Genomic DNA, 26,343 nt, shown 5'->3' with positions numbered 1-26,343 from the left:
TGCCCCAGATGGAAATTCAGCCAGAAGGTGAGAGAAAGAACGACATGGGGAGACCAAGTTTTGGTGAACAAAAGGGCGCACTTTATTTTCCAAAGTAGTTTTATACCTTAAGTTGTGCATAGAGGATAATGGGGGAAGGGGTAGAGTCATGCAAGGACAGCAGTCCTTGATCCTAATCGAAGCCAGGCTTTCAAACTTATCATATGCAGAAGTTTAGGTGATTTACATCATCTTCTGGCCAAGAGGCCTGTTAACATTTTAAGATCCTTTCTTCAGAAAACTTATTTTTCTCTAAAGGTGATTATTCTAAAGTCAGGCGCCACCCTCCAAAAGCATTAGATTAAGTTGCATTCCTATAGGGCAAAGGTGTGGTGGGCTATAATAAGAAAAGAATTAACTCAAGGGTCCAAGGTTACAAGCATTAAAGCTACTACTTACTTTTCTATACACCAAGTATACCAATCAATATACACTGCCAGGGACACAGCAGGTAAGGGTTATGGAGACTTAGCAGCAAACATTGGCCCAACAAATGAAAAACCCTTCACCAATACAATTTCTAATCAATCTTTTAACTGCTCAAAGGAATCTGTATTTAAACAGTTTAGAACATCTCATGCCTCTCACAGTTGGGAGGCTCTGAAAATCACATGTGGCCGGAAAAACCTATTCAGACAGGCTAGAGGACTTCCAAAGGAATTTGTAGGTTCAAACACTCTTGTCACACCCAGGAACTTTATTAACTGGAGCTGTAAGTTAACTCTTTTTTCAGAGAGAGATGGTGGGGGACAGCCCCCCATAAAGTCAGAGGTGCAGGTGAGAGCACAAAGCAGAAAGTAGGCAGACTCTGGTTTTGGGGGTAGATGCTCGAGAATTTCCAGGGGGACTCCTGAGGCTTGATCCCGCATTTGCGTATGCCGAGCCTCCTTCTTCATGACCTTTGCCACGGGCAGAGTTCCTCACGCTGGCTCCCGGCAACACACCAGGCTTCTCTGTCCTTCACTATCTCCCAGAGTTTGCTCAGATTCATGTCCATTGAGTCAGTGATGCCATGTAACCATCTCATCCTCTGTCCTCCCCTTCTCCTCTTGGCCTCAATCTTTCCCAGCATCAGGGTCTTTTTCAATGAGGTGGTTCTTCACATCAGGTGGCCAAAATATTGGCATTTCAGCTTCAGCATCAGTCCTTCCAATTAATATTCAGGATTGATTTCCTTCAGGATTGACTGGTTTGAACTCCTGGCTGTCCAAGGGGCTCTCAAGAGTCTTCTCCAGAATCACAGTTTGAAAGTATCAATTCCTCAAGGCTGAGCCTTCTTTACAGTCCAACTCTCACATTCATATACGACTACTGGAAATGCCATAGCTTTGACCCTACAGATCTTTGTCAGCAAGGTGATGGCTCTGCTTTTAAACAGGTTATCTAGATTTGTCATAGTTTTTCTTCCAAGAAGCAAGCATCTTAATTTAATGGTTACATTCACCATCTCCAGTGATTTTGGAGGCCAAGAAAATAAACTCTGTCACTGTTTCCCTTTTTTTCTTCATCTATTTGCTGTGAAGGGCTGGAACCAGATACCATGATCTTAATTTTTCAAATATTGAGATTTAAGTCCGTTATTTCTCTCTCCTCTTTCACCTCCATCAAGAGACTCTTTAGTTCCTCTTTGCTTTCTGCCATTAAAAGAAAGAAAGAAAGTGAAGTCGCTCAATCATGTCCGACACTTTGTGACCCCATAGACTGTAACCTACCATGCTCCTCCACCCATGGAATATTCCAGGCAAGAGTATTGCAGTGGCTTGCTGCCGGGGACCAGCCCCGGCTGATCCAGGGTATTCGAAGGAGAGACGGCGTAGGCGAGGATCAGGAAACAATTGCTTAATTAAACGTTAATTAAGGATATAAAGAGTAATAGAATGAGGATAGCTCAGTGAGGAAATTCAGTGTAGAAAAGAGGCTGAATAATTCAGCCAGAAGGTAAGAGAAAGAACGACATGGTGAGACCAAGTTTCGGTGAACAAGGCCCGCACTTTATTTTCCAAAGTAGTTTTTATACTTTAAGTTATGCATAGAGGATAATGGGGGAAGGGGTAGAGTCATGCAGCAAGCCAGGCTTTCTTCCTGCAAACTTATCATATGCAAAAGCTTAGGTGATTTACATCATCTTCTGGCCCGGAGGCCTGTTAACATTTTAAGACCCTTTCTTCAGAAAACTTATTTTTCTCTAAAGGTGATTGGTCAAGAGCCACCCTCCAAAAGCATTAGATAAAGTTGCATTCCTACAGAGCAAAGGTGTGGTGGGCTATAACAAGAAAAAGAATTAACTCAAGGGTCCCAGGTTACAAACATTAAAGCTACTACTTACACCAATTATATTAATCAATACACTGCCAGGGACACAGCAGGTAAGGGATATGGAAACTTAGCAGCAAACATTGGCCCAACAAGTGAAAATCCCTTCACCAATACAATTTCTAATCAATCTTTTAACTACTCAAAAGAATCTGTGTTTAGACAGTTTAGAACATCTCCTGCCTCTCACAGTTGGGAGGCTCTGAACAATCACATGTGGCCGGAAAAACCTATTCAGGCAGGCTAGAGGATTTCCAAAGGAGTTTGTAGGTTAAACACTGTCACACCCAGGAATTATTAACTGGAACTGTAAGCTAACTCTTTTTTCAGAGAGAGGTAGTGGGGGACAGCCCCCCGTAAAGTCAGAGGTGTAGGTGAAAGCACAAAGCAGAAATTAGGCAGACTCTGGTTTTGGGGCTATATGCTCAAGAATTTCCAGGGGGACTCCTGAAGCTCGATCCCGCCTTTGCGTATGCCAAGCCTCCTTCCTCATGACCTTTGTCATGGGCAGAGTTCCTCACACTGGCTACCGGCAGTGACAGAATTCCAGTTGAGCTATTCCAGATCCTGAAAGATGATGCTGTGGAAAGTGCTGCACTCAATATGCAATATGCACTCAATATGCAATATGCCGGCTCCCAGCAGGTTGCCATGTCCTTCTCCAGAGGATCTTCCCAACCCAGGGATCGAACCTGGATCTCCCAAATTGTAGGCAGACGCTTTACCATCTGAGCCACCAGGGAAGGCTTTTCTGCCATTAAGGTGATGTCATCTGCATATCTGAGGTTACTGATATTTCTCCCAGCAATCTTCAACCCACCTTGTGATTCATTCAGCTCGGCATTCCACATAATGTACACTGCATATAAAGTAAATAAGCAGGGTGAAAATATACAGCTTTGATGTACTCCTCTCACAATTTGGAACCAGTCCATTGTTTCATGTCCAGTTCTATTGCTTCTTGGCCTGCATACAGGTTTCTCAGAGGCAGGTAAAGTGGTCTGGTATTTCCATCTCTTTAAGAATTTTCCACAGTTTGCTGTGATCCACAGCGTCAAAGGCTTTAGCATAGTCAATGAAACAGAAGTAGATGTTTTTTCTGGAATTTTCTTGCTTTTTTTATGATCCAAAGGGTGTTGGCAATTTGATCTCTGGTTCCTCTGACTTTTCTAAATCCAGCTTGTACATCGGGAAGTTCTTGGTTCACATACCATTGAAGCCTAGCATCAAGCATTTCAGCATTTTACCTTGCTACTATGTGAAATGAGTGCAATTGTGCAGTAGTTTGAACATTCTTTGGCATTGCCCTTCTTTGGGATTGGAATGAAAACTGACCTCTTCCAGTCCTGGGGCCACTGCTGAGTTTCCCAAATTTGCTGGGCTATTGAATGCAGCACTTTCACAGCACCATCTTTTAGGATTTAGAATAGCTCAGCTGGAATTCCATCAGCTCTACTAGTTTCATTCATAGTGATTCTTCCTAAGGCCCACTTGACTTCACATTCCATAATGTCTGGCTCTATGTGAGTGATCACACCATAATGGTTATCCTGGGCATTAAGGCTTTTTTTTTTTTTTTTTGTATAGTTCTTCTTTGTATTCTTGCCACCTGTCCCTAATCTCTTCTGCTTATCTTAGGTCATACCCTTTCTGTCCTTTATTGTCCTTGTCTTTGCATGAAATATTCCTTTAATATCTCTAATTTTCTTAAAGTGATCTCTAGTGTTTCTCATTATATTGTTTTCCTCTATTTCTTTGCACTGATCACTTAAGACTTCCTTACCTCTCCTAGCTATTCCTTGGAACTCTGCATTCAGATGGGTAAATCTTTCCCTTCCCCCTTTGCCTTTTGCTTTTGCTCTTCTCTCAGCTATTTGTAAGGTCACCTCAGACAACCATTTTGCCTTGTTGCATTTCTTTTCTTGGTGATGGTTTGGTCACCGCCTCCTGTACAGTGTTACGAATCTCCACCCATAGTCCTTCAGGCACTCTGTCTATCATATCGAATCCCTTGAATCTTTTTGTCACTTCCACTGTATAATCATAAGGAATTTCACTTAGGTCAAACCAGAATGGCCTAGTGGTTTTCCCTTCTACTGGAGGGAGCACAGTCCCACTTTTACCAAAAGGGCATTTGCAGGGCCAGCTGCTCTTCACTTCAAAGCCAATAATCAGGCCAGGCTGGTGGAAAGGAAAGTCTGTTTGATTTTGGATTCCTGCAACTAGGCTGTTGGGGTTACAGACATCGATCCAAGCCCGACCCCCCTCCACTTCACCCAGTGGGGTAAGAGCCCTTATATACAGAATTGATAGTGGTGCTATATGCAGAAACAGCACAGTCAGCTCTGACAGTCATCTTCAAATTGGTCATCAGTGGTCTGACCCGTGTCATCTTGATTGTTTTATGCACATTAGTCTTCAGTTCCAGGACCCATATGTTTGCATTTCTTGAGGCCAGCACTCAGAATTGTGGCAGCTTATGTCATGGATATATTCTGGCCATCATGTGGTTAACTTCTCCACCTGGTGCTCTAGGATCTATATGGCAGCTCTCAGGATATGGTTCAGAATATTATCTCTAGCCCTTGAGAAAGAGCAGAAGGGGTCCTTGATTATGCTTAATGACCACACGGTTATTATTTAGTCTCCTTTGACCCTTTTCCTTTGTGTCTACATTTCTCAATTCTCTGACTAAACTTATTCTTTGAAGTTTTCCACAAAGAGCAGGGAAAGGACATGGTACAGGGGCAAGGAACAAAGGATTCTTCTCATTTCACCACTTATCAGCAGAAAATTGGGTTAAAGATTTACTGAGCATTGCCCTGCCCACCAGAGAAATACTTTCCGCACAGGCAGTCCCTCCCATCAGGAAACTTGCATAAGCCTCTTATCCTTGTCCATCAGAGGGCAACACAGAAGAAGCAAGAATTTCAATCCTATGGCCTCCAGAATGAAAACTACAATCACAGAAAACTAAACAGTGTGATCACATGGATCACAACCTTGTGTAATTCATGTAACTATCAGTCATGCCATGCAGGGCCACCCAAGATGGACAAGTCATGATGGAGAGATCTGATGATGGAGAAGGAATGGTAAGCCACTTCAACATTCCTGCCTTGACACCCCATGAACAGTATGAAAAGGCAAAAGTATATCATACTGAAGGATGAGACCCCCAGGTTGCTAGGTGTCCAATGTGCTACTAGAAAAGAGTGGAGAAATAGCTCTAAAAGGAATGAAGAGGCAGAGCCAAAGCAGAAACAACACCCAATTGTGGATGTGTCTAGTGGTGGAAGTAAAATCTGATGCTGTAAAGAATAATATTGCATAGGAACCTGGAATGTTAGGTCTCTGAAACCAGGCAAATTGGATGTGGTCCAACAGGAGATGGCAAGAGTAAACATGGATATTTTAGAAATCAGTGAACTAAAATGGACGGGAATGGCTGAAATTAATTCAGATGACCACTATATCTCCTACTGTGGGCAAGAATCCCTTAGAAGAAAGGGAGTAGCCCTTATAGTCAACAAAAGAGTCTGAAATGCAGTATACTAGGATACAGTCTCAAAGGTGACAGAATGATCTCAGTTCACTTCCATGGCAAACTATTCAACACCACCGTAATTCAAGTCCATGTCCCAAGCACAAAGGCCAGAGAAGCTGGAGTTGACTGGTTCTTTGAAGACCTAAGAGATCTTCTAAATCTAACATGAAAAAAAGATGTCCTTTTCATGAGGGGACTGGAATACAAAAGTAGAAAGTCAAGAAATACCTGAACTAACAGGCAAGTTTGGCCTTGGAGTACAAATGAAGCAAGGCAAAGGCTCACAGAATTTTGTCAAGAGAAGGCTCTGGTCTTGGCAAACACCCTCTTCCAACAACACAAGACTTGTTCTCTAGGAGTTGAAAAAGGCAACAAAATGGATTTCCCCCTACAACCTCCAGAAAAGAATGCAGGCCTGCTGGCACTTTAATTAGCCCATTGAACCAGATTTTGAATTTCTGACCTCAGGATATGTAAACTAATACATTGGTGTTGTTTCAAGGCACCAAGTGTTTGGTCATTTGGTGTAGCCACAGCAGTAACTAATACGGACATGGTTCAAATCAGCCCATCTCCGTCTGCGGCATCATAGGTTTTCCTCTCTCTGCTGGACTGTTCCTCTGACCTCAGAGGCTGGCGGTCCTCCTCAGGGTACCCCAACAGTGTACTTGTCCCTTAATTCCACTTTCTTCAGCAACTGGCCAGTTCCGTGGTCCTCATTACAACAAAGTCTTTGAAAGCTGTGTTTACTCTGTTTCTCACTGATCCCTTAACACCACTTCTTGAACCCACTCTACTCAGAGTTTGCCTTCACCACTCTATCAAAGCTGCACTTGACCTTGCCAAGGTTAACTGCCAAATCCAATGGTCAGGTTCAAACTTCTCTTACTTGTCCCCTTGCAAGAATTGGATTCTTTTCTCTTCCAATCATTTACTTCACATGCCTACTAAGAACAGTCCCTCCTACCTCACTAGCCTCTTCTTCTCTGCCTCTCCTGCTGGTTCCTCCACATTTTTTTGTTTTTTTAAGAAAAAACTAACTTCTAAATGCTGGATTCTCATAGAGCTTGATGTCCCTGTCTACAATCCTCAAGTATACCGTATTATCTCTGATTTTCTAGTTTCATGGCTTTAAGTGGCAACTAAATATGACAAATATAAATATTTTACCTAGCCCTTTTCTCTAATAGACTTAATGTCCAACTATATGCATGCATCTTCACTTGGGTACCTAAAGGCATCTCAAAGATACATGTCTGTAATTGAACTTATAATCTTCCCACAAAAATGTGCCCCCCTACATTGTCTCCATCTGAGAAAATGGCATCTCCTTTTCCTATCCCTTAAGCACAAACGTTGGGAGTCAGCTTTGATTCCCCTCTTCCTTTCACTTTATGTCCAATGTATTAGACAATCTAGTTGATGCAGCCCTTAAAAGGTATCCTTATTTTAACAACTTTGACTGCACTTACTGTTCCTTCTGTGGTCCAAGCAAACATCATCTCTCACCTAGATTGCTGTAGAGTCCTAAAAGAGGGCTCTTTTTTCTTTTTCTTCTCAAAATAGCAATAAGGGTAATTTTTTTTGAAGCGCATGTATTTATGCAACTACTCTGCTCAGAACCCAAAATATCATTCTCCGTTTCCCTCAGAGTAAAGTCCTTTCAAAACACCTTGTGACATAAATCCTATGGCGCCACTACTTCTCTGGCTTATCTTCAGCTTCTGTCTCTGCACCTCACTAAGCTTCACCCACATCAGCCAACTTTAGTTCAGTTCAGTGTCTCAGTCGTGTCCGACTCTTTGCAACCCCATGGACTGCAGCACACCAGGCTTCCCTATACATCACCGACTCCCTGAGTTTACTCAACTCATGTCCATTGAGGTGGTGATTCCATCCAACCATCTCATCCTCTGTCATCCCCTTCTCCTCTCACCTTCAATCTTCCCCAGCATCAGGGTCTTTTCAAATGAGTCAGTTCTTCACATCACGTGGCCAAAGTATTGGAGTTTCAGCTTCAGCATCAGTCCTTCCAATGAATATTATGGACTAATTTCCTTTAGGATTGACTGATTGGATTTCCTTGCAATTCAAGGGACTCTCGAGAGTCTTCTCCAACAACACAATTAAAAAGCATCAATCCTTCACTGCTCAGCTTTCTTTATAGTTCAACTCTCACATCCATACATGACTACTGGAAAAACCATAACTTTGACTAGATGGACCTTTGTTAGTAAAGTGATGTCAGCCAACTTGCTGTCCCTTAAATGTTACATAACACTTGTCCTTCTTGAACTTAGTATTTTCTGTTCCAGAGTAATGAATGGAGCCACTGTCTCTATGTTGCAAGGCTGTTTCTTGTACAAATGAAAAGTTGTGTGGGATGAAGGGTAGTTGGTGTCTCTGCCTAACGGATGTACAGAAATGAGAGAGATTGTGCAGAATTATCTCCTACAGGCACTTACATTTCTAACAGCTAAGTCCTCCTGATTTCATTCACAGTCTTATCCTCCAGTAGGCTATTGACTCAAGAATTTCTCATTTTAATTGATATTTATTGATAATACCATGTGTTACTAAAGAATATTCAATAAAGTTTTGCTGAATTAATGAGTGAATGACAACCAATGAATCAATGGCAAAATATATAAAAAGTCATCAAAATGCAAAGCATGGGCAAACAAATAAGAAATTAAATAAAAGAATAAGATATACTGCTTTATAGTAAGCAAAATATAACACTGGATTTTTAAGTCATATTTTTATTTTACCAAGATAATTATGCTAAGTTAAAAATAAGTAGAAAACTTGTAATTGAAAATCTTTTCCCTTTGTAAGTGAAAACACACACACACATTTCTACAGGAAAATCATAAGAAAAGCCACCAAATTTAAGTATTATTAAATGGGTTAATCACAGCTTGTCTTTGTTTTCTATCATTTCCTTTCAACTTTCCAAACTTTGTGTAATTTGCATTTTTTATCAATCACAAAAAAAGTGTTCTAACTTTGAAGCCTTTATTGTTTCATGAACTGCTTATTTTTTTAAAGGAAAGGCAAACTTTCAAACATTCAGACATTTAAGCACCTCCAACAAGTACAAAAATCCTCTTCATAGTCCTAGAAGCAAGTAATTCGCAAAGAACCGCAGTGAGAGCTGAGAGTCAATATTCTTCAGAAAATGGATAGCCGGGCTGACCAGCACCACTGAAAGAGAGGAGGAGGATTAACTTATTAAATCTGCCATGTTGTCAAAAAGTACTGTTCAATAGATGCAGTCAGGATATATTTGTCTAAATATACAAACGCGTCCCTCATTCTCCCCTGACAATTAAACAGGCAGGTGTCTGCTCCATGTGCACACGGCACCTGCACGTCCAGGCCCAACATTCACGTGTGATATTCACTCCACAGTGACAGGTGTTGGACTCAGGTTACAATTTATATGAGAGCACAAGACTTAGGGCTAACTATGGAGGTCCTTTCAAACACAGATAGAACTCTTTGGTCCCTAGTTGATGAAAAGGTGCACAGTGAACAAATTAGCTGCCTTTACCACACATTCATGGATAAGCAAATACTGAGCACTCCAAAAATACAGAGCACCTCCAGCAAGGAACTTGTCATCTATAGGAGGCTACCATGCGCACCTGAATAATCATACAGTTCAAAGTGGGATCATTACCTTTTTAATTTAGTCAAACATTGGTTATGCAGTAATCACTATTACTGCTTTTTTCATTTTTCCCATGTTTCTACTTTTCTTTCAGAATTTGTCTTTTTCAATTTGATTGACAAAAGAGTGAATTCTGAGCAATTTCAAGTACCAGGAGCCTGGTTCAGGTCATTACCTGAGCCCACAACAGAGTACAGAAATGTAACTATCCACCTTTTTTCAATTATTATGTTTTTTATCAGAAGCATGATAGCTGCTATAAAAACAGTAGGGAGAGTTTTGAAATCTTTCACTGGAAACAAAATCTTAGTTTCACCAATAATTGGTATTCCCTTCTCTCTAAACTCCCTTCCAACATCTCCCTGTATGATTAACCCTCTGTCCCTTCAATCCTGACATCTTCCTGCAGTAACTGGGCAGCTGGAATTCAATGTTAGTGACTAATTCAAAGTCAAGAGGGTAGGGGCTCCCCATGAGATGGACCCCTGATGGACAAATGCAACACTGGTGTGAGTCTTGACTCAAGAAACCTGAGAGACCCAGACAATCTTACCTGAGTGTGTCCTGCTAAGCAGTCACTCACTGGAGGGTCAGTTAAGCTCATGATCTACTTGTAATTCAGTTTTGTGAGAAAACAAGGATGAAGACATGGGAGTTGTAATAGAGAAGAAAGGGCAGTGAAGAGATTGATTTGTAGGAAGCAGATGGTGTCTTGGTGAAGAAATGTCCATTAGGGAGAATGTCCACCAGACACTTAGGGGACAGGGTGGGGCAGGCCCATGTGACATCATAGCACTGGTGGATGTTGGCCTTTCTAGGACCCTCATCCATAAAAACATCTACAATACATTTTATAGTTGTGTTGGGGTTCACATGATTGCAGGCTTCTGAGGTGGCTCAGTGGTAAAGGATCCACCTGCAAAGCAGGAGACATGGGTTTGATCCCTGAGTCAGCAAGATCCCCTGAAGAAGGAAATGGCAACTCACTTTAGTATTCTTGCCTGGGAAATCCCAGGGACAGAGAAGCCTGGCAGGCTACAGTCCATGGGATACCAAGAGTTGGAAATGACTGAGTGACTAAATAACAACAAAACTTGAATGCAATTCATGATGGATTCATTATTATACAGTTATTATTAATATAATAATTTTCCACTGATGTAGAAAGAAATAGAGATTAAACATGTTCACAGGACCCTGAAAGAATACAAGGCTGCAGGCACTGTGCCCTCTGTGTTTCCTGGGTCACTCAGCCTTGAGAGGAGGTACACCAGGCACAGGGATTAGGGGCTGCTGCTGCTGCTGCTAAGTCACTTCAGTCGTGTCCGACTCTGTGTGACCCCATAGAATGCAGCCCACCTGGCTCCCTCAACCCTGGGATTCTCCAGGTAAGAACACTGGAGTGGGTTGCCATTTCCTTCTCCAATGCATGAAAGTGAAAAGTGAAAGTGAAGTCACTCAGTCGTATCCGACTCTTAGCGACCCCATGGACTGCAGCCTACCAGGCTCCTCCATCCATGGGATTTTCCAGGCGAGAGTACTGGAGTGGGGTGCCATTGCCTTCACCACAGGGATCCGGGGCAAAAAGTAGTGAATTCACCACGACCTCAACTCAGTGATTTTATTGATGGGCTGGCCTGGGCCCCATCACATTTCTCTTGGTCAGAGAGAGAGCCCTAGAGGAAATCTCTGGTATGAGGTCTACAGGAACTCCCTGGTTTACTTCTACTCTAGAAATCAGCACTATTTTCCTAGATTTAAGTTTTTAAAAAGCTAAGCTCCCCTGCTGACCAGACTGCTACAGAAGGCAATGGCACCCCACTCCAGTACTCTTGCCTGGAAAATCCCATGGACGGAGGAGCCTGGTAGGCTGCAGTCCATGGGATCCCTAAGAGTCAGACACGACTGAGTGACTTCACTTTCACTTTTCACTTTCATGCATTGGAGAAGGAAATGGCAACCCACTCCATTGTTCTTGCCTGGAGAATCCCAGGGACGGGGAGCCTGGTGGGCTGCCGTGTATGGGGTCGCACAGAGTCGGACACGACTGAAGTGACTTAGCAGCAGCAGCAGCAGCAGCAGCAAGCTCTCCTGCTGACCTGCCTCCTACAGAAAACAGTATTTGTGGGAAACATCGGCAAGTCACTTACACGTGAAATTCGTAATATCTTATATTTCTGTTGAGGCCATCGATTGCTTTCATGTCTTCTGGAGTCAGTTCAAAGTCAAACACCTGGAAGAAAAGAAGAATCACATTGACCTCTCCCCTAAGAAGCTGGCCTCCCCTTGGGGACTGGAGGACTTTCCAGCCGGATGCAGACAGAAAGAGGGGACAGGGAAGACGTGTCTGTCCTCAGTTTCCAGATGAATAAGCCTGGGACCTTCTGCTGAGTTCTAACCTATCCCTTCCCACAGGTTCTCCTTCTCTGTCCACTTCACAAACATTAGAGCGCATCACTCGCTTATCTTCCTAAGTGAATCACTTGAGACAAAAAACAAGAAATCTGAAATAGTTTTTTTCCAAACACACTGCTTTTAGACACTCCTGACTTGATACCTGAACCTGAGCTGACATTAGACTGATTGCCTCTCCCCAACACACCCCAAGGGTGACAGCATTCGGCTGAAGCAATGTGGGAAGGAGGCTCCCCTGAGAAAGCCTGTTCAGGAATCTGATATCAAACTACTCATTATCTATGATTGAATCTAAAAAAACTCTATGTATATACCTTCCTAGAGAAAGTTATGAGAAGTGTTTAAACATTAAGGAACAACAAATTATTAAAAATTCACATCATAACAATGAAATGGAAAGCTCAATTTTGTAAAGAAATTCATTTTCTCCGAAGTGATCTCTTGTTTCAATGCAATATGAACCAAAGACTTAAACACATACTCTGTTGTGAAAGTTGGTATAGTGATACTAAATTTTAAATAAGAGAAGAGCTAGTCAGAAGCAGTCAAGACACCCTTAAAATAGTAGAAAGTACCGTACTGAAAAGCAAAACTTATTTTTTACTTCAGTAACACAGTATAGAAATCGTTAAATAGAAAAGAGTGGGCAGAAATGCACTTATGGACACTTGATATGTGGCAGAGTTGACAATGAAAATGTGGAAATGGACAGTTGTTTTTGTTATTCAGTCACTTAGTATCTCTGACTCTTTGTGACCCCAAAGGGAGAGGTTTTTTTCCTCCATTCACTGATTGAATCATATCACTGTGCTGAAAAGAAGACTAGGTTAGTTGCCTTATTCTAGCCAATAAAAACTATACAGAGAAGTCTTCAGGCTCCTCTCACAAGAGCCACATCTACCTGCTAAAGCGGAACTCCCGAGCTGCTCAACACTGAACTGCAAATGCACAAAAGAGCCCAGCCTGGAGGACAACAGCTTAGCTGAGTGCAGGCTGATTATCAAACCACAGATTCAGAGATACATACATGAACTCTGCATTAAATCCTGAAACTGGGGAGAGTTTCCTGTACAGCTAAGGGCACAATAATGGTCCCCTACAAATAAATCAAAAGAGAAACAACCTAGCTAAAGTGGACAAAGTCATTAAGAGGAACTTCACAAAGACAGAAACTCAAAAAGATTAAATGTATGAAGATGAAAGCCTATTAGTATTCAGGGAAATACTAAATAAAACCACAATGCTTTGAAAGCTAAAGATCGCTGCCATAATTTTTGTGCCCCTAAATTCACATGTTATGGTGTTAAAAATGGAGCCTTTGAGGGAGGAGTAGGTTATGATGGCAGAGCCCTCACAAATGAGTTTTCAAGAATATCATATTCATATAAGAGACTTGGGAGAGCTCTGTTTCCCCTCCAACATGTAAAGATACAAGGAGAAGCCTGTGACCTGGAGGAGAGCCCTCACCCAACCACACAGGTACCCTGATCTCAGATCTACAGCTTCACAACTGTGAGAAGCAAATTTAATTTTTTTTCACAGCCACTCAGCCTATAGTGTTTTCTTAGAGCAGTTCAAACAGTCTAAGAAAAATCACATGATGCAATTTTATCAATTGAAAACAGAGAAACTATGATATTTTCCTTAGGAACCCTCTGCCCACAGCCCTGCTCATCACCTGCATGTTCTCTTTGATCCACTTCTTGTTGTTGCCCTTGGCCAGAACCACAACCCCACGTTGTATCTGGTAGCGAAGGGCAACCAGAGCTGCCGTTTTTTTGTGCTTTTGGGCAATGGCAGAGAGAACCGGGTCCTCCAGGAGAACGGGATGGTTTGGGTTCACCCTGGAAGGAATTTCAGAAATGCTGCGGAGCTGAGACTACGCAGTTTCTAAAGAGGCTCCTCAAACAGACCAAGTAGGTCCACTCTAGACCAGTGCTTCCCAAAGTCTGATCCAGGGACCAGCAGCATCAGCATCACTTGGGATCTTATTAGAAATACAAATTCCATGGCTGAGCTGAAGACAAATGAATCAGAACCTCTACTGAGTCACTTCCCATTCTGTGTTTACAGAGCTCTGCAGGGGATTCAGACGCATTATTGAGTTGAGACCTGAATGCCAAATTGTGGGTTATTTTCTTTAATTCTCAGGGGTTGTTTTTCTTCTGCAATCAAGGACATACATAGAGAAACAGTAGGGAAAGCCCAGGAATTCTTTTTAAATTTCACTTTTTAAGGTATTGATAAAAATTGAGTAGTCTCAAAAATAAGAGATGTTTATTTCATCATTATTTTTTTAGGATGTTCACAGAAATGCTTCAAATTGAAATGTTTTCTATCATGATATACCGAGCAGTTACATATTATCCAAATTTTAGATATGAGCTAAGTGAGGCTTGTAACATCTATTTTTACAAATGTGTTCATTAGTTAATAAGTAAATCATGACATCAGCCTGTGTCTCTGGTCTCAACTGGGGGATTATATATAGATTTCAACACAGACATTTGTTATTGATGAGTCTACAAGCTAATATAATGTAGAAAAAATGTCTGGGTGATGGGAAGATAAAAGAGAAGGATTCATTTCATCCCACCCCTCTCTCCCCTCTCCCTATGAGAGTTATCTGAGTACTGTGTTATTTAAATTATTTCATCAAAAATTGAATTTCAGGGAAACTCCAGATGTCTTCATTAGGATTCAATACCATTCTTTTACTCGCTGGGATCCCAGAGCAGCATAGGCAACAAGAACAATTTCATGTGACTTGCAAAAATCCAACAGTTTGCTCTGGTTGAGATAAGGGTGACATTCCACCTGTAGAATGCCCAAAGAGAAGAGTGTCAGATTATATGCAAAGGCAATATTAATATGACAGAGAAAGATTAAAAGTTTTCAAAGGCTAAAGGGAAGACTAGAATATTAAATGAAAACGGGAAATGTCAACATTTACAGAGAAACAGAGAAAAGTGTATTTATACAGTTAATTTTATGATAGACATGGATGGGAGAACCAGTCCAATATTGAGTAATTGAAAGCTGTGCTCTACATTTGACTAGATGTTCCTGAGTAAATATTTCATAAAGTACTAGCATCACCTTGAGCCTTTAACGTCACCCTCTAACCTGGATGATTTTCATCACCTCCAACACATTTTTCTGAACTATGCTCCCTGTTTATGACTCATAAAGGCTGAGACAACTAGACCAAGAAATCAGACACCAGAACCCCACACAAACCCTTAAAATCCATCTCAGCTGTTTTGACTCTTTATTAATTTACTTCTGATTCCATGTTTTCATCGTCTTCCTTCCTGTATGCAGTTCTCTTCAGGGCACTTTTCCCTCCATCTGCTTATCCTTTCATCTCAGGGAAATGCCTCCTTCCTCTAGTTCTGAGTTCTACCCACAGTTTAGAAGGAAGGCATCCACCTGTAGAGATACTGCTACAGATTCTACTCACAACATCCAGAGAGGCTCTGCTCTCTAGAATCCTCTGCCCCACAAAGGTCAGATGAATAGGAGGAGAGGAAAGACAGACATCTGGCTCCAGTGCAAGAAGGAGGTTGTGAAGAGCAGGACGGAGAGGAGCTGAGCTGCTCACCTGGTTGCAGACGGGCTTGTACTTGAGCCCCAGCTTGTTCAGGATCTTCTCCAGCTGCTTGTGGTTGAAGTTGGACACCCCAATGGACTTGGTCAGCCCTGCATCCTTACACTTCTCCAGGGCCTGGGAGGGAAAGGTGGTGAACAGTCATGAACAGTCTCTTGGAATGGGCAATAGGATAAGAATAAATGCTGAAAAACATCAGTAATCACACTCATCCATCAAGAATTACCCTTGACTATCAAGAAGAAAAACTGGGAAGAAGGTCATGATATAAAAAGAAAAACTACTGCTTCTGCCTTAGAAAAATTTCATGTGAAGATATATCACATGGAAGGGAAAAGATACCTGTCTACACTGTCCCAAATTCTCCTCCTCCATTTCTCTCTGTGAACATTTCAGCAATGGTTTCCTCCACACAACCCCAGCATCCGTGCCCTTAGATTCATGAACTGCTGACTCTAATGGTCCAGAGCCCATTCTCATAGGTAGAAGAAATGAAGGAGGCTCCCCCTCTTCTGGCTCCTCCACTGGTTCTCTCCTCCCTGGACTCACCTCCCACGTGCGACAGAAATCCACTGAGTCAAATATCAGTTTTCCATTTTCATCTTTGCGGGATAATTCCTCCCCTGGCTGGAATAGAAGCAGTCATTTTAGACATGTCACAAAATAATTTCTCTGCATTTAGCCAGGCTGCCAAGCACCAGGGTTTAAACCTCCATCAGGTAGGTTTACAAATTTCTAAATATTAATATTTGCAAAGTGATTTGCATATATGTAGTTGTCAAGAATACCTTTAGGAAGGAGGCTTATTCCAATCTCTTACACTCAATATATGTTGTAATAAATACAATTTTTCTAGGTCCTAAAAGGGACTCAGATATGCAGATGACACCACCCTTATGGCAGAAAGTGAAGAGGAACTAAAAAGCCTCTTGATGAAAGTGAAAGAGGAGAGTGAAAAAGTTGGCTTAAAGCTCAACATTCAGAAAACGAAGATCATGGCATCCGGTCCCAGCACTTCATGGGAAATAGATGGGGAAACAGTGGAAACAGTGTCAGACTTTATTTTTCTGGGCTCCAAAATCACTACAGATGGTGACTGCAGCCATGAAATTAAAAGACGCTTACTCCTTGGAAGGAAAGTTATGACCAACCTAGATAGCTTATTGAAAAGCAGAGACATTACTTTGCCAACAAAGGTCCGTCTAGTCAAGGCTATGGTTTTTCCTGTGGTCATGTATGGATGTGAGAGTTGGACTGTGAAGAAGGCTGAGCACCAAAGAATTGATGCTTTTGAACTGTGGTATTGGAGAAGACTCTTGAGAGCCCCTTGGACTGCAAGGAGATCCAACCAGTCCATGCTAAAGAAGATCAGTCCTGGGTGTTCTTTGGAAGGAATGATGCTAAAGCTAAAACTCCAGTACTTTGGCCACCTCATGCAAAGAGTTGACTCATTGGAAAAGACTCTGATGCTGGGAGGGATTGGGGGCAAGAGGAGAAGGGGAAAACAGAGGATGAGATGGCTGGATGGCATCACAAACTCGATGGACGTGAGTCTCAGTGAACTCCGGGAGTTGGTGATTGACAGGGAGGCCTGGCGTGCTGCGATTCATGGGGTCGCAAAGAGTCGGACATGACTGAGCGACTGATCTGATCTGAAAAGGGACTCACAGTGACTTCTCTGAATTTTGTCTGCTCCTTGTACTTGCCTATTTTGAAATGCCTTTTGGGGCTGGAAATGGCAGTAAGTTACATGACATAATTTCCAGAGTAAAAACTGCCGTCTTCATATGGCTAGATATCAGACTTTCTTTCCCCTCTGAGCATCAGGCGCCCTAGGGCAGGCATGGGAACCAGCAAGGCTATCTTCAGGTGGATATGGAATGTGGACAATCCACACATGCTCTCAAATAGTCATGACCATGAGCCTCAAACCGCCCCAAGTTCATATTTGCCTCCAATGGAAAATGTTCAGTAAAAAATAAACTAAATCATGAGTAGTGTCCTGATAAGGGATAGAAGAAAGGGGACATTTCTGAACACTGCTGCAAATCCTAAAAACTCTCTGTGTCTGGGACTTGCCATCTACATAGTCCACTAAGCGATTTTGCATTAGATGGCTTGAGTTTATTTCCGTAACTTGAAATCAACAGTTCTAAGTAAACCACCATTCTTAATGGCTAAGTGCAGTCTACAAACCTTATCATGAAGACAGGCAAGAGTGTAGGCAATGTCCCCCAACTTCCTATACAGTTAAGAGATTTGACTCACCCTAGAGGAAGCACCACCAAATCTGCTCAACTTGAAAGAGTAAAAGACAAGATTAACTCATCATGTCCAATGTAACGCAGTGTCATGCTCACCACAGCTGCACCAAACTCTTGGTTCATGAAATCCCCAGACACTCAGGAGTCATAACAAGGACTGAGTGCAGAACTGGCTGATTTCTATTTCCTTTAACTTTTCAGGCAGAGCCTCAGATTATTAACTCCTTTCAAAAAACTCAGTAAAAAAAATCACAAAGGATTATTTGGGGGATTCTACTCTAGTGTAATCATCCTTTCAATGTACTAAGGAAAATCTTTATTCAGCTATCCATGCAAGTTGATACACATTCTAACACAAGATATAACATTGATGTGATCACACAAATTTCTAACCTTCAGAGCCATCGGATAATGCATAATATAGAGATCGACATAGTCCAGTTGAAGATTTTTCAGTGACTTTTCCAAGGCTGGTCGGACCAACTCTGGCCGAAGGGAAGTTAACCAAAGCTGTAGAGGTTAAAGAATGAAAGTTGCATTAATAATCATGAGGTAATTTTTTTTTTTTTTTTTTGAGGCTTGTGGGATATTACTTCCCCTACCAAGGATGGAATCCCGGCTCATGTGGCAGTAAAGCACCAAGCACACTGAACCACCAGGGAACTCTAACACTTTGGGAATATACCAGTAAGCATAGTTCCCCAAACAACTCCACCAAAGGATCCTATTATGTAATTGTCATCTGGGCACAATCACTTGCACACGTGCACACACACAACACACATTACCTTTGAAGTGCAGAATATGTCTTCTCTCTTCACAGTGCCATCTGCAATCTTGCTTTGAATGGCCTGGCCAATCTCCTCTTCATTTTGGTAAGCATGAGCACAGTCAATATGGCGGAACCCAACCTCTATAGCGAATGGGGTGAATTCCAGAGCTTCCTTCTTAGCAACCTACATAACCAACAAAGGTAGAAGTTGAATATCCACATAAGATATGGCTAGGCACAAGCTTTGATCTTCCCAAGAATCAACTTTTTTCCGTGTCCTTGGTTAGTTATGTATGTATAGTGATGAACCCCTGACAGTTTCCCTTAATATTCCTAATAAGTAATTAAATTAACACTACCCAGGAACCCTTCAACTTCAGGTGATCAGTGGCTGATTGCTGGTATCATAGGATGGCAAAACCACCTTTAGGTTCAGTGATTTGATGAAAGAACTCAAAGGACTCAACAAAATGTTGTAGTCATGAATATGATTTATAATGTGAGGTATTTGAAGCAAAATGCTCAAAGTTACAAGGTACCTGGTAAAAGTATCAAGAACCAAGGTGAAAGCTTCTGAGACTTCTATCTACCAGTGAAGCCACACAGAATGCACCCCAAAAAAAAAACCTAGTATCTTTCCAAGGTGTACAATGTGATGTTCTCATATAAGTTATTCTTGTTATTCACTTGCTCAGTCATGTCTGACTCTTTGTAACCCTGTGGACAGCAGCACTTCAGATTTCTCTGTTCTTCACCATCTCCCAGAGTTTGCTCAAACTCATGTCCATCAAGAGACTGATGCTATCAAACCATCTCATCCTCTGTCCCCTCCTCCTCTTGCTCTAAATCTTTCCAAGAATCAGGGTGTTTTGCCATGGGTTGTCACTAGCATCAAGTAGCCAAAATATTGGAGCTTCAGCTTTAGCATCAGTCATTCCAAGGAATATTCAGGGTTGATTTCCTCAAGGATTGACTAGTTTGATCTGCTGGCTGTCCAAGAGACTCTCAAGAGTCTTCTCCAACACCACAGTTCAAATGCATCAATTCTTTGGTGCACAGCCTTCTTTATGGTCCAGTACTTACATCCATACACAAACATGACTACTGGAAAAACCATAGCTTTGACAATATGGACCTTTGTGGGCAAAGTAATGTCTCTGCTTTTTAATACACTGTCCAAGTTTGTTATAGCTATTCTTCCAAGGAGCAAGTGTCTTTTAATTTCCTGGCTACACACCATTAACAGTAGTTTTGGAGACAACAAAAAAAGAGTCTGTCACTGTTTCCATTGTTTCCCCATTTATTTGCCATAAAGTTATTGGACAGGATGCCATGATCATAGTTTTTCAAATGTAAGCCAGGTTTTTCACTCTCCACTTTCACCTTCATCAAGAGGCTGTTTAATTCCTCTACACTTTCTGCCATTATGGTGGTGTTATTTGCATATCTGAGGTTACTGATATTTCTCACGGCAATCTTGATTCCAGCTTGAGCTTCATCCAGCCTGGCATTTCTCAGGATTGTACTTACCCATATAAGTTTCCATTCTTATTAATTACCACAAGCAAGCTAGTTAATACCATCACCTCACATAGCTACCTTTTAGAAGTGCTTGTAAGAAGATATAGATCTGGTCTCTACAAAATCTCAAGATATAGCCCATTATTTTTAACTATAGTCAACTTGCTGTACATCAGGTCTCCAGAATTATGCCTCTTACAACAGAAGGTTGTACCCTTGACCAACATCTTTCCATTTTTCCCAGGCTTGTCACCAGCTTCTGCTCACCATACCTCTACTCTCTCTTCTATGAGTACCACTATTTTAGATTCCACTTACAAGGATATTATGCAGTATTTGTCTTTCTATTTCTGGCTTACTTCACTTAGCTTAATGTTCTCCCAGTTCTTCTGTATGATTGCAAATGGGTTAACTTTGTCTTCAATGCTCAATAATATTCCATTTCTTTTAATGTGTTTCAGAATCTTTCCCATTTCAAGGAGGTAGATAATTGGTGTAACAGACTCCTGCTGGGTCTAGTTCTGGTTTTTCTTAAATGCACATCCCCAAATGCACAGCCCATTTGGGGATGGGCTTCCCTGGTGTCTCAGACAGTATAGAATCTGCCTGCAATGCAGGAGACCTGGGTTCGATCCCTGGGATAGGAAGATCCCCTGGAGAAGGGAAAGGTTACCCACTCCAGTATTCTGGCCTGGAGAATTCCATGGACTGTATAGTCCATGGGATCACAAAGAGTCAGACATGACTGAGTGATGTTCACCTTCAGGGATGTACCTGGGAATGAGCCCATGAGCTTCAGTAACAGCCCTGTCCCTTTCCTCCCCTCAACCCAATGTGCTCAACGAAGTAAACAAGTTCTGTCGTCTATCTGCAAAGTGTCTCTTAATAATTTTTCCATCTTATAAATTAGAATAGTAAGCCTCAAAGTATAAGTCCAGTCCCTTGTCACATCTATTCTAAAGACAAGATAGACAGCGAACTTTCTGGCTTGCAGTCTAGAGACTTGTCCACTAACCCCTCTTATGACCAAGCACTGCAGACCATACTTTAATAAAAACACATTACAAAACCCCAGGATACATTACAAAACCTGGCCTGTAAGATTGTATCTTATCCCCTCAAGTGATACTAAGGTTCCCATCAGAAGAAGTTTCCAAGCAGAAACAGAGCACAAGGCAAAACGCAGCTGGAGTGCTTCTTGCCTGGCACCAAGCAGGTATCCCACAGTAGAAAAGCAATTCTCTCCCATTAGTTTTCAGTCACTTCATCTTCAGGATCTTCCACCTCAAATACTTCTCTGGGTCATGTATTATTGGAAGCAGGAAAGAGCTCTTGAACTAATAAAACATACAGAGAAATCTTGTAACTGCAGTCACCCACAAAGGAAAGCAGCTGACAGTCAGTGATCTTGACAGCCGAGTCTCACTTCTTCTGCCAAGCTTGGAAAGAGACAGAAACTGGAGGGGAACCCAGGCCCAGAGTAATCTACAGGTGAGCACAATTTCATACCCTGATGCAGAGTAAAGACTGAATGTTCTCTCCTCTTTCATAGGGCATGGTTCTGGCCTGGTAAGTGGAACAATGTGATCCTCCCAGAGTCACACAGGAGCTCAGTGCTTGACATCCCAAGTCCTTTTCACTCATGTTACATCCACTACTACTTATATCTCCACCTACAACTGCTACTGTTACCTCTAGAGGTGCATAGGTTCCAAATCCCAGGACAGGAATGAAGTGGCCGTCATTAAGTTTCACTCTCTGGCTTTTGGGATCCATTGCCTATTTCTCCTTGGAGTAAGCAGACTGATGTTTTTCTTCTTCCTTCACAGGTTAGGAATAACAGGAAGGTAACATCCCAGCTGCACCATCCAATGTTAGCAAATATATTGTAGGAGGAGCATGATTAAACCAGTTCCCATTGAGTAAGAACAGGATTGAAATCAGTTAGCTTGTTTGCTTTTTTTTTTAGCAGTAAAACACTTATATAATGATGATATGTGCTGAATAATTGTTGACCATATTTTAGACTAGAAACTTCCACAAGAGCAATATTTTTTATTTTTCTATTACAAAGCCAATCTCGATCAAATATCAGTTAAAACAACGGTCTTACAGTACAAACACACACGCATACACAAATCACACAATCTAAAAGTGTTTAATAAGCATTTTTGAAAATGTTACCCTTTAATAAAGAATCAAAACTTCAAATAAATATAAATTTGCCTTTTTACACTTTCCACCAGCAAAATTATTATGCTTTACAGACCTGACTGGTGAAATCCTGAACATGATATGGAAACCAGACATTTTGCCAAAGTGCTTATTGGAGATTAATTATTAATAGTTTTAGGATATCATGTGCAGTGTACAAACTCTGAGTGATCATACCTTGTACTTAATTATGTAACTCTAATAGTACTCTCATAATGTAACTGACACATATTTTACATAATTTACTAACTATTCCACATTATTCATAAAAGAAAAACCTATAAAAATTAAAATATGATAAATTTGGAAAGATGCACTTATAGACAGGGATATTGTGAAGACAAATAAAATTTAACATGTACAGTGATGTCAGCAAAATGGTGAGATGGGAGGACAGAAGTCTCCCATGGAAAAACAAGAAAAAAAAGAGAAGGCAGATGAAAAACCTCATAGGAGCTCTGGAAAACAGTCAAACAAAGATCTATAACAAAAAAAGTGAACAGGTAACTAGGAAAAATCCAGAACAGAATGACAGAAAATGTCATCGTGTATTACTCACCTGTACCCTCCTCCTGCCTGGGGCAGTGCAGTATTGATCAGTTCCAGTTGCCTCCGTCAAACCAGAATAATCAGAGAAAACTTTATGTGCAGTGTTCCAACCTACCTGGGGACTGTCTGGAGACTGGTGTCTGTTCCACTTAACTCTAAACTTAAACTGAAGAGCAGCTGGAGTGGCTATTACAGCTACAGGAGGAATATATATAAATACACACACAGGGACTCAAGGACAAAGGAATAAAGGTGGAGACATAGACTAGACCATGTATTAAAAGGCCCTGAATAGAACTGGGGTGTGGCTTTGGGGGACATAGGGCATTCAAAAAAGTCATAAATTTACCAGAATCAGAAAGTGATTCTCGGGCCAGGCACAATGATGACTCAGAAATGACTGAGACCCCTTAGTTTTCTTGTTGGGCTGATCCCAGGACTAGGAGCATGATGAGCAAACTAATGAAGAAAAGTCAGGACAAGAAACAAATCTACCAAGAGCAAATTTTTACTTGCTGTTTCAAGTACCCAGTGATGAACACAAACACACACAGGAATACACACACACACACAGCAACACACACAGGAACATACACACACATCTGGATGGGGCAGTGCACACTTATAAGGGATGGAATGAGTTTGGACGCAGCCATCAGAGTTCTGCTCCAGCACCTTGGGACCCACACGGTCCAGAAGCCTCTGCTCACACTTGGCTCTGGTGTAGCCTCTCTCTCCCCTCCCACCAGGCTGCCAGCATGTCCTGGGGATGGGGTGACCCTGCCAATATCAGCTCCAGCTCTGCCCCAGATCCTCTGGGCACAAAGACTGCACAGGGACCTGTCCACACATGGACACCCCTGCAAGACCAGAACAGGTAAGTTTTTCACCTAATTTTATAGGGATGCCTTGGTGGCTCAGCTGGTAAAGAATCTGCCTGCAGTGTGGGAGACCTGGATCGATCTTTGGGTTGGGAAGATCTCCTGGAGAAGGGAACAGCTACCCACTCCAGTATTCTGGCCTGGAGAATTCCATGGACTATACAGTCCATGCGGTCACAAAGAGTCAGACACGACTGAGTGACTTTCACTTCACAGGGAGAGAGGAAGTTAATGAGAAGAGAGAGGAATTTGTGTCAAATGAAACAATAAGGATAAACACCTGAAAAGAAATCAGTTATGAGATAGACATTGATAGTTTACCAATATAATTTACCAGAATTGAGAAACATAAGAAGAAATTAAGCATAATTCCTGCTACCTTAACTAGGGAATGGAGCATACTAACATTCCAGTGTAGGGGTTCCAGAAGCAGAAGAGAGGAGGAAAAAGGCAGAAAATGTATCTGATGAAAGTATGGCTAAAATTCTCTTAACCTAGGACTTCCCTGGTGGTCCAGTGGTGAGGACTCTGTGCTTCCACTGCACGGGGCACAGGTTCCGAACCTGGTCGGGGAACTACTTATCAAAGGTGATTAAAATCATGAGATGGGGGATATTCCTGGATTACCTGGATCACTCTGGTATATTCAGAGTCCTTATACATGGGACCTGGGAGGGCTGTAGTCGAAGAGAAGGTGGCAAGATAGGAGTGTTAGATAAGAGAATCGAAGACACTATGTGCTGTCTCTGAAGATGTTGGAAGAGTGTCCAAGACAGAAAATGAAGCGTTCTCTTGTTGTACAGTGACATAGTCGAGGACAACTCTTTGCACCCCATGGACTGTAACACACAAGGATTCCCTGTCCTTCACTATCTCCTGGGGTTTGCTCAAACTCATGTCCATTGAGTCAGTGATGCCATCAAACCAGCTCATCCTCTGTCGCACCCTTCTCCTCCTGCCCTCAGTCTTTCTTGCATCAGGGTCTTTTCCAATGAGTCAGCTCTTTGCATTAGGGTGAAAAATATTGGAGCTTCAGCTTCAGCATCAGTCCTTCCAATGAATATTCAAGGTAGTTTTCCTGTAGGGTTGACTGCTTTGTTCTCCTTGCCGTTGAAGGGACTGAATCTTCTCCAACACCACCGTTCAAAAGCATCAATTCTTCGGCCTTCTTTATGGTCCAACTCTCACATCTACATGACTACTGAGAAAACCATAATTTTGACTATATGAAACTTGGTGGGCAAAATGATGTCTCTGCTTAATACGCTGTCTAGGTGTGTTATAGTTTTTTTTCCAAGGACCAAGTGTCTTAATTTCCTGGCTGTGGTCATGGTTCACAGCAATTGGAGCCCAAGAAAATATAAAGTCTGTCACTGTTTCCATTTTTTCCCCATCTATTTGTCATAAAGTGATGGGACTGGATAGGCTTCCAGGTGGTACTACTGGTAAAGAACCTGCCAATGCAGGAGACATAAGTGGCATGGGTTTTACACCTGGGTCAGGAAGATCCCCTGAAGGAGGGCATGCCAACCCACTCAAGTCTCTTGCTAAGGGAATCCCATGGACAGTGGAGCCTGGCCAGCTACAGTCCATAGGGTCGCAAAGAGTCAGACATGACTGAAGCGACTTAACATGCATTCGCACATGATGTGACTGATTGCAGTGACCTTATTTTCTTGAATGCTGAAATTTAAGCCAAGTTTTTCACTCTCCTCTGCCACCTTCATCAAGAGGCTCTTTAATTCAACTTCGCTTTCTGCCCGAAAGTTATCTGCATAACTGAGGTTATTGATATTTCTCCCATCAATCTTGATTCCAGCCTGTGATTCATCCAACCCTGCACTTAGCTTGATGTACTCCACATATAAGTCAAATATGCAGGGTGGCAATATACAGCCTTGATGTACTCCTTTCCTGATCTTAAACCAGTTCATTGTTCCATGTCTGGTTCCAACTATTGCTTCTTGACCTGCATACAGGTTTCTCAGGAGGCAGGTAAGGTTTTCTGTTATTCCCATCTCTTTAAGAATTTTCCACAGCTTGTTGTGATCCACACAGTCAAAGACTTTAAAGCAGTCATGGAAGCAGATGTAGATGTTTTTATGGAATTGCCTTGCTTTTTCTATGATCCAAGAGATATTGGCAATTAGATCATTGCTTCCTCCACTTTTTCTAAATCCAACTTGTAAAAGTTCTCAGTTCACATATTGCTAAAGTCTAGCTTGAAGGGTTTTGAGCATTACTTTGCTAGCATGTGAAATAAGTGCAATATGCAGTAGTTTGAACATACTTTGGCATTGCCCTTTTTTGTGATTGGAATAAAAACTCACTTTTTCCAGTCCTGTGGCTACTGCTTTGCTTTCCAAATTTGCTGGCATATTGAGTGCAGCACTTTAACAGCATCATCTTTTAGGATTTGAAATAGCTCAGCTAGAATTCCATCATGTACACTAACTTTGTTCATAGTAATGCTTCCTTGGAATGACTAGACTTCACACTCCAGGATTCTGGCTAGAGGTAAGTGACCACACCATCGTGGTTA

At 41.8% G+C, this 26,343-nt stretch overlaps 2 protein-coding genes across 5 annotated transcripts in view; both read right to left on the bottom strand.

Annotated features, from left to right (window-relative positions):
- The window catches only part of ASB13 (ankyrin repeat and SOCS box containing 13), a 300,312-nt gene that overhangs the window by 3,555 nt on the left and 270,414 nt on the right, over window positions 1-26,343 (bottom strand). The window lies entirely within an intron of this gene.
- Window positions 60-24,606, bottom strand: LOC133259243 (prostaglandin F synthase 1-like). 4 transcript variants are annotated; one of them, XM_061436480.1, is made up of 11 exons: window positions 23,270-24,606; window positions 23,036-23,115; window positions 21,850-21,978; window positions 18,653-18,820; window positions 18,258-18,374; window positions 16,150-16,227; window positions 15,595-15,717; window positions 14,698-14,807; window positions 13,669-13,834; window positions 11,726-11,808; window positions 8,642-9,106 (listed from the first exon to the last, which is right to left on the bottom strand). In XM_061436480.1, the coding sequence occupies exons 3-11, from the start codon at window positions 21,931-21,933 to the stop codon at window positions 9,064-9,066; spliced, it is 972 nt and encodes a 323-aa protein (XP_061292464.1). In that variant the 5' UTR covers window positions 21,934-21,978; window positions 23,036-23,115; window positions 23,270-24,606; the 3' UTR covers window positions 8,642-9,063. The 4 variants fall into 4 exon arrangements, 2 of the variants coding, with proteins under 2 accessions (XP_061292464.1, XP_061292465.1); XR_009740323.1 differs by lacking the exons at window positions 23,036-23,115; window positions 23,270-24,606 and adding an exon at window positions 60-1,673 and having other exon boundaries at window positions 8,988-9,106; window positions 21,850-23,003; XM_061436481.1 differs by lacking the exons at window positions 23,036-23,115; window positions 23,270-24,606 and adding an exon at window positions 10,449-10,491 and having other exon boundaries at window positions 21,850-23,003.

Source organism: Bos javanicus, chromosome 13 (genome assembly GCF_032452875.1).
Source record: "Bos javanicus breed banteng chromosome 13, ARS-OSU_banteng_1.0, whole genome shotgun sequence".
In the NCBI taxonomy this organism is placed as follows: domain Eukaryota; kingdom Metazoa; phylum Chordata; class Mammalia; order Artiodactyla; family Bovidae; genus Bos; species Bos javanicus.
The sequence above is the reverse complement of the archived record's forward strand: the minus strand, read 5'-3'. Positions and strand labels throughout refer to the sequence as shown.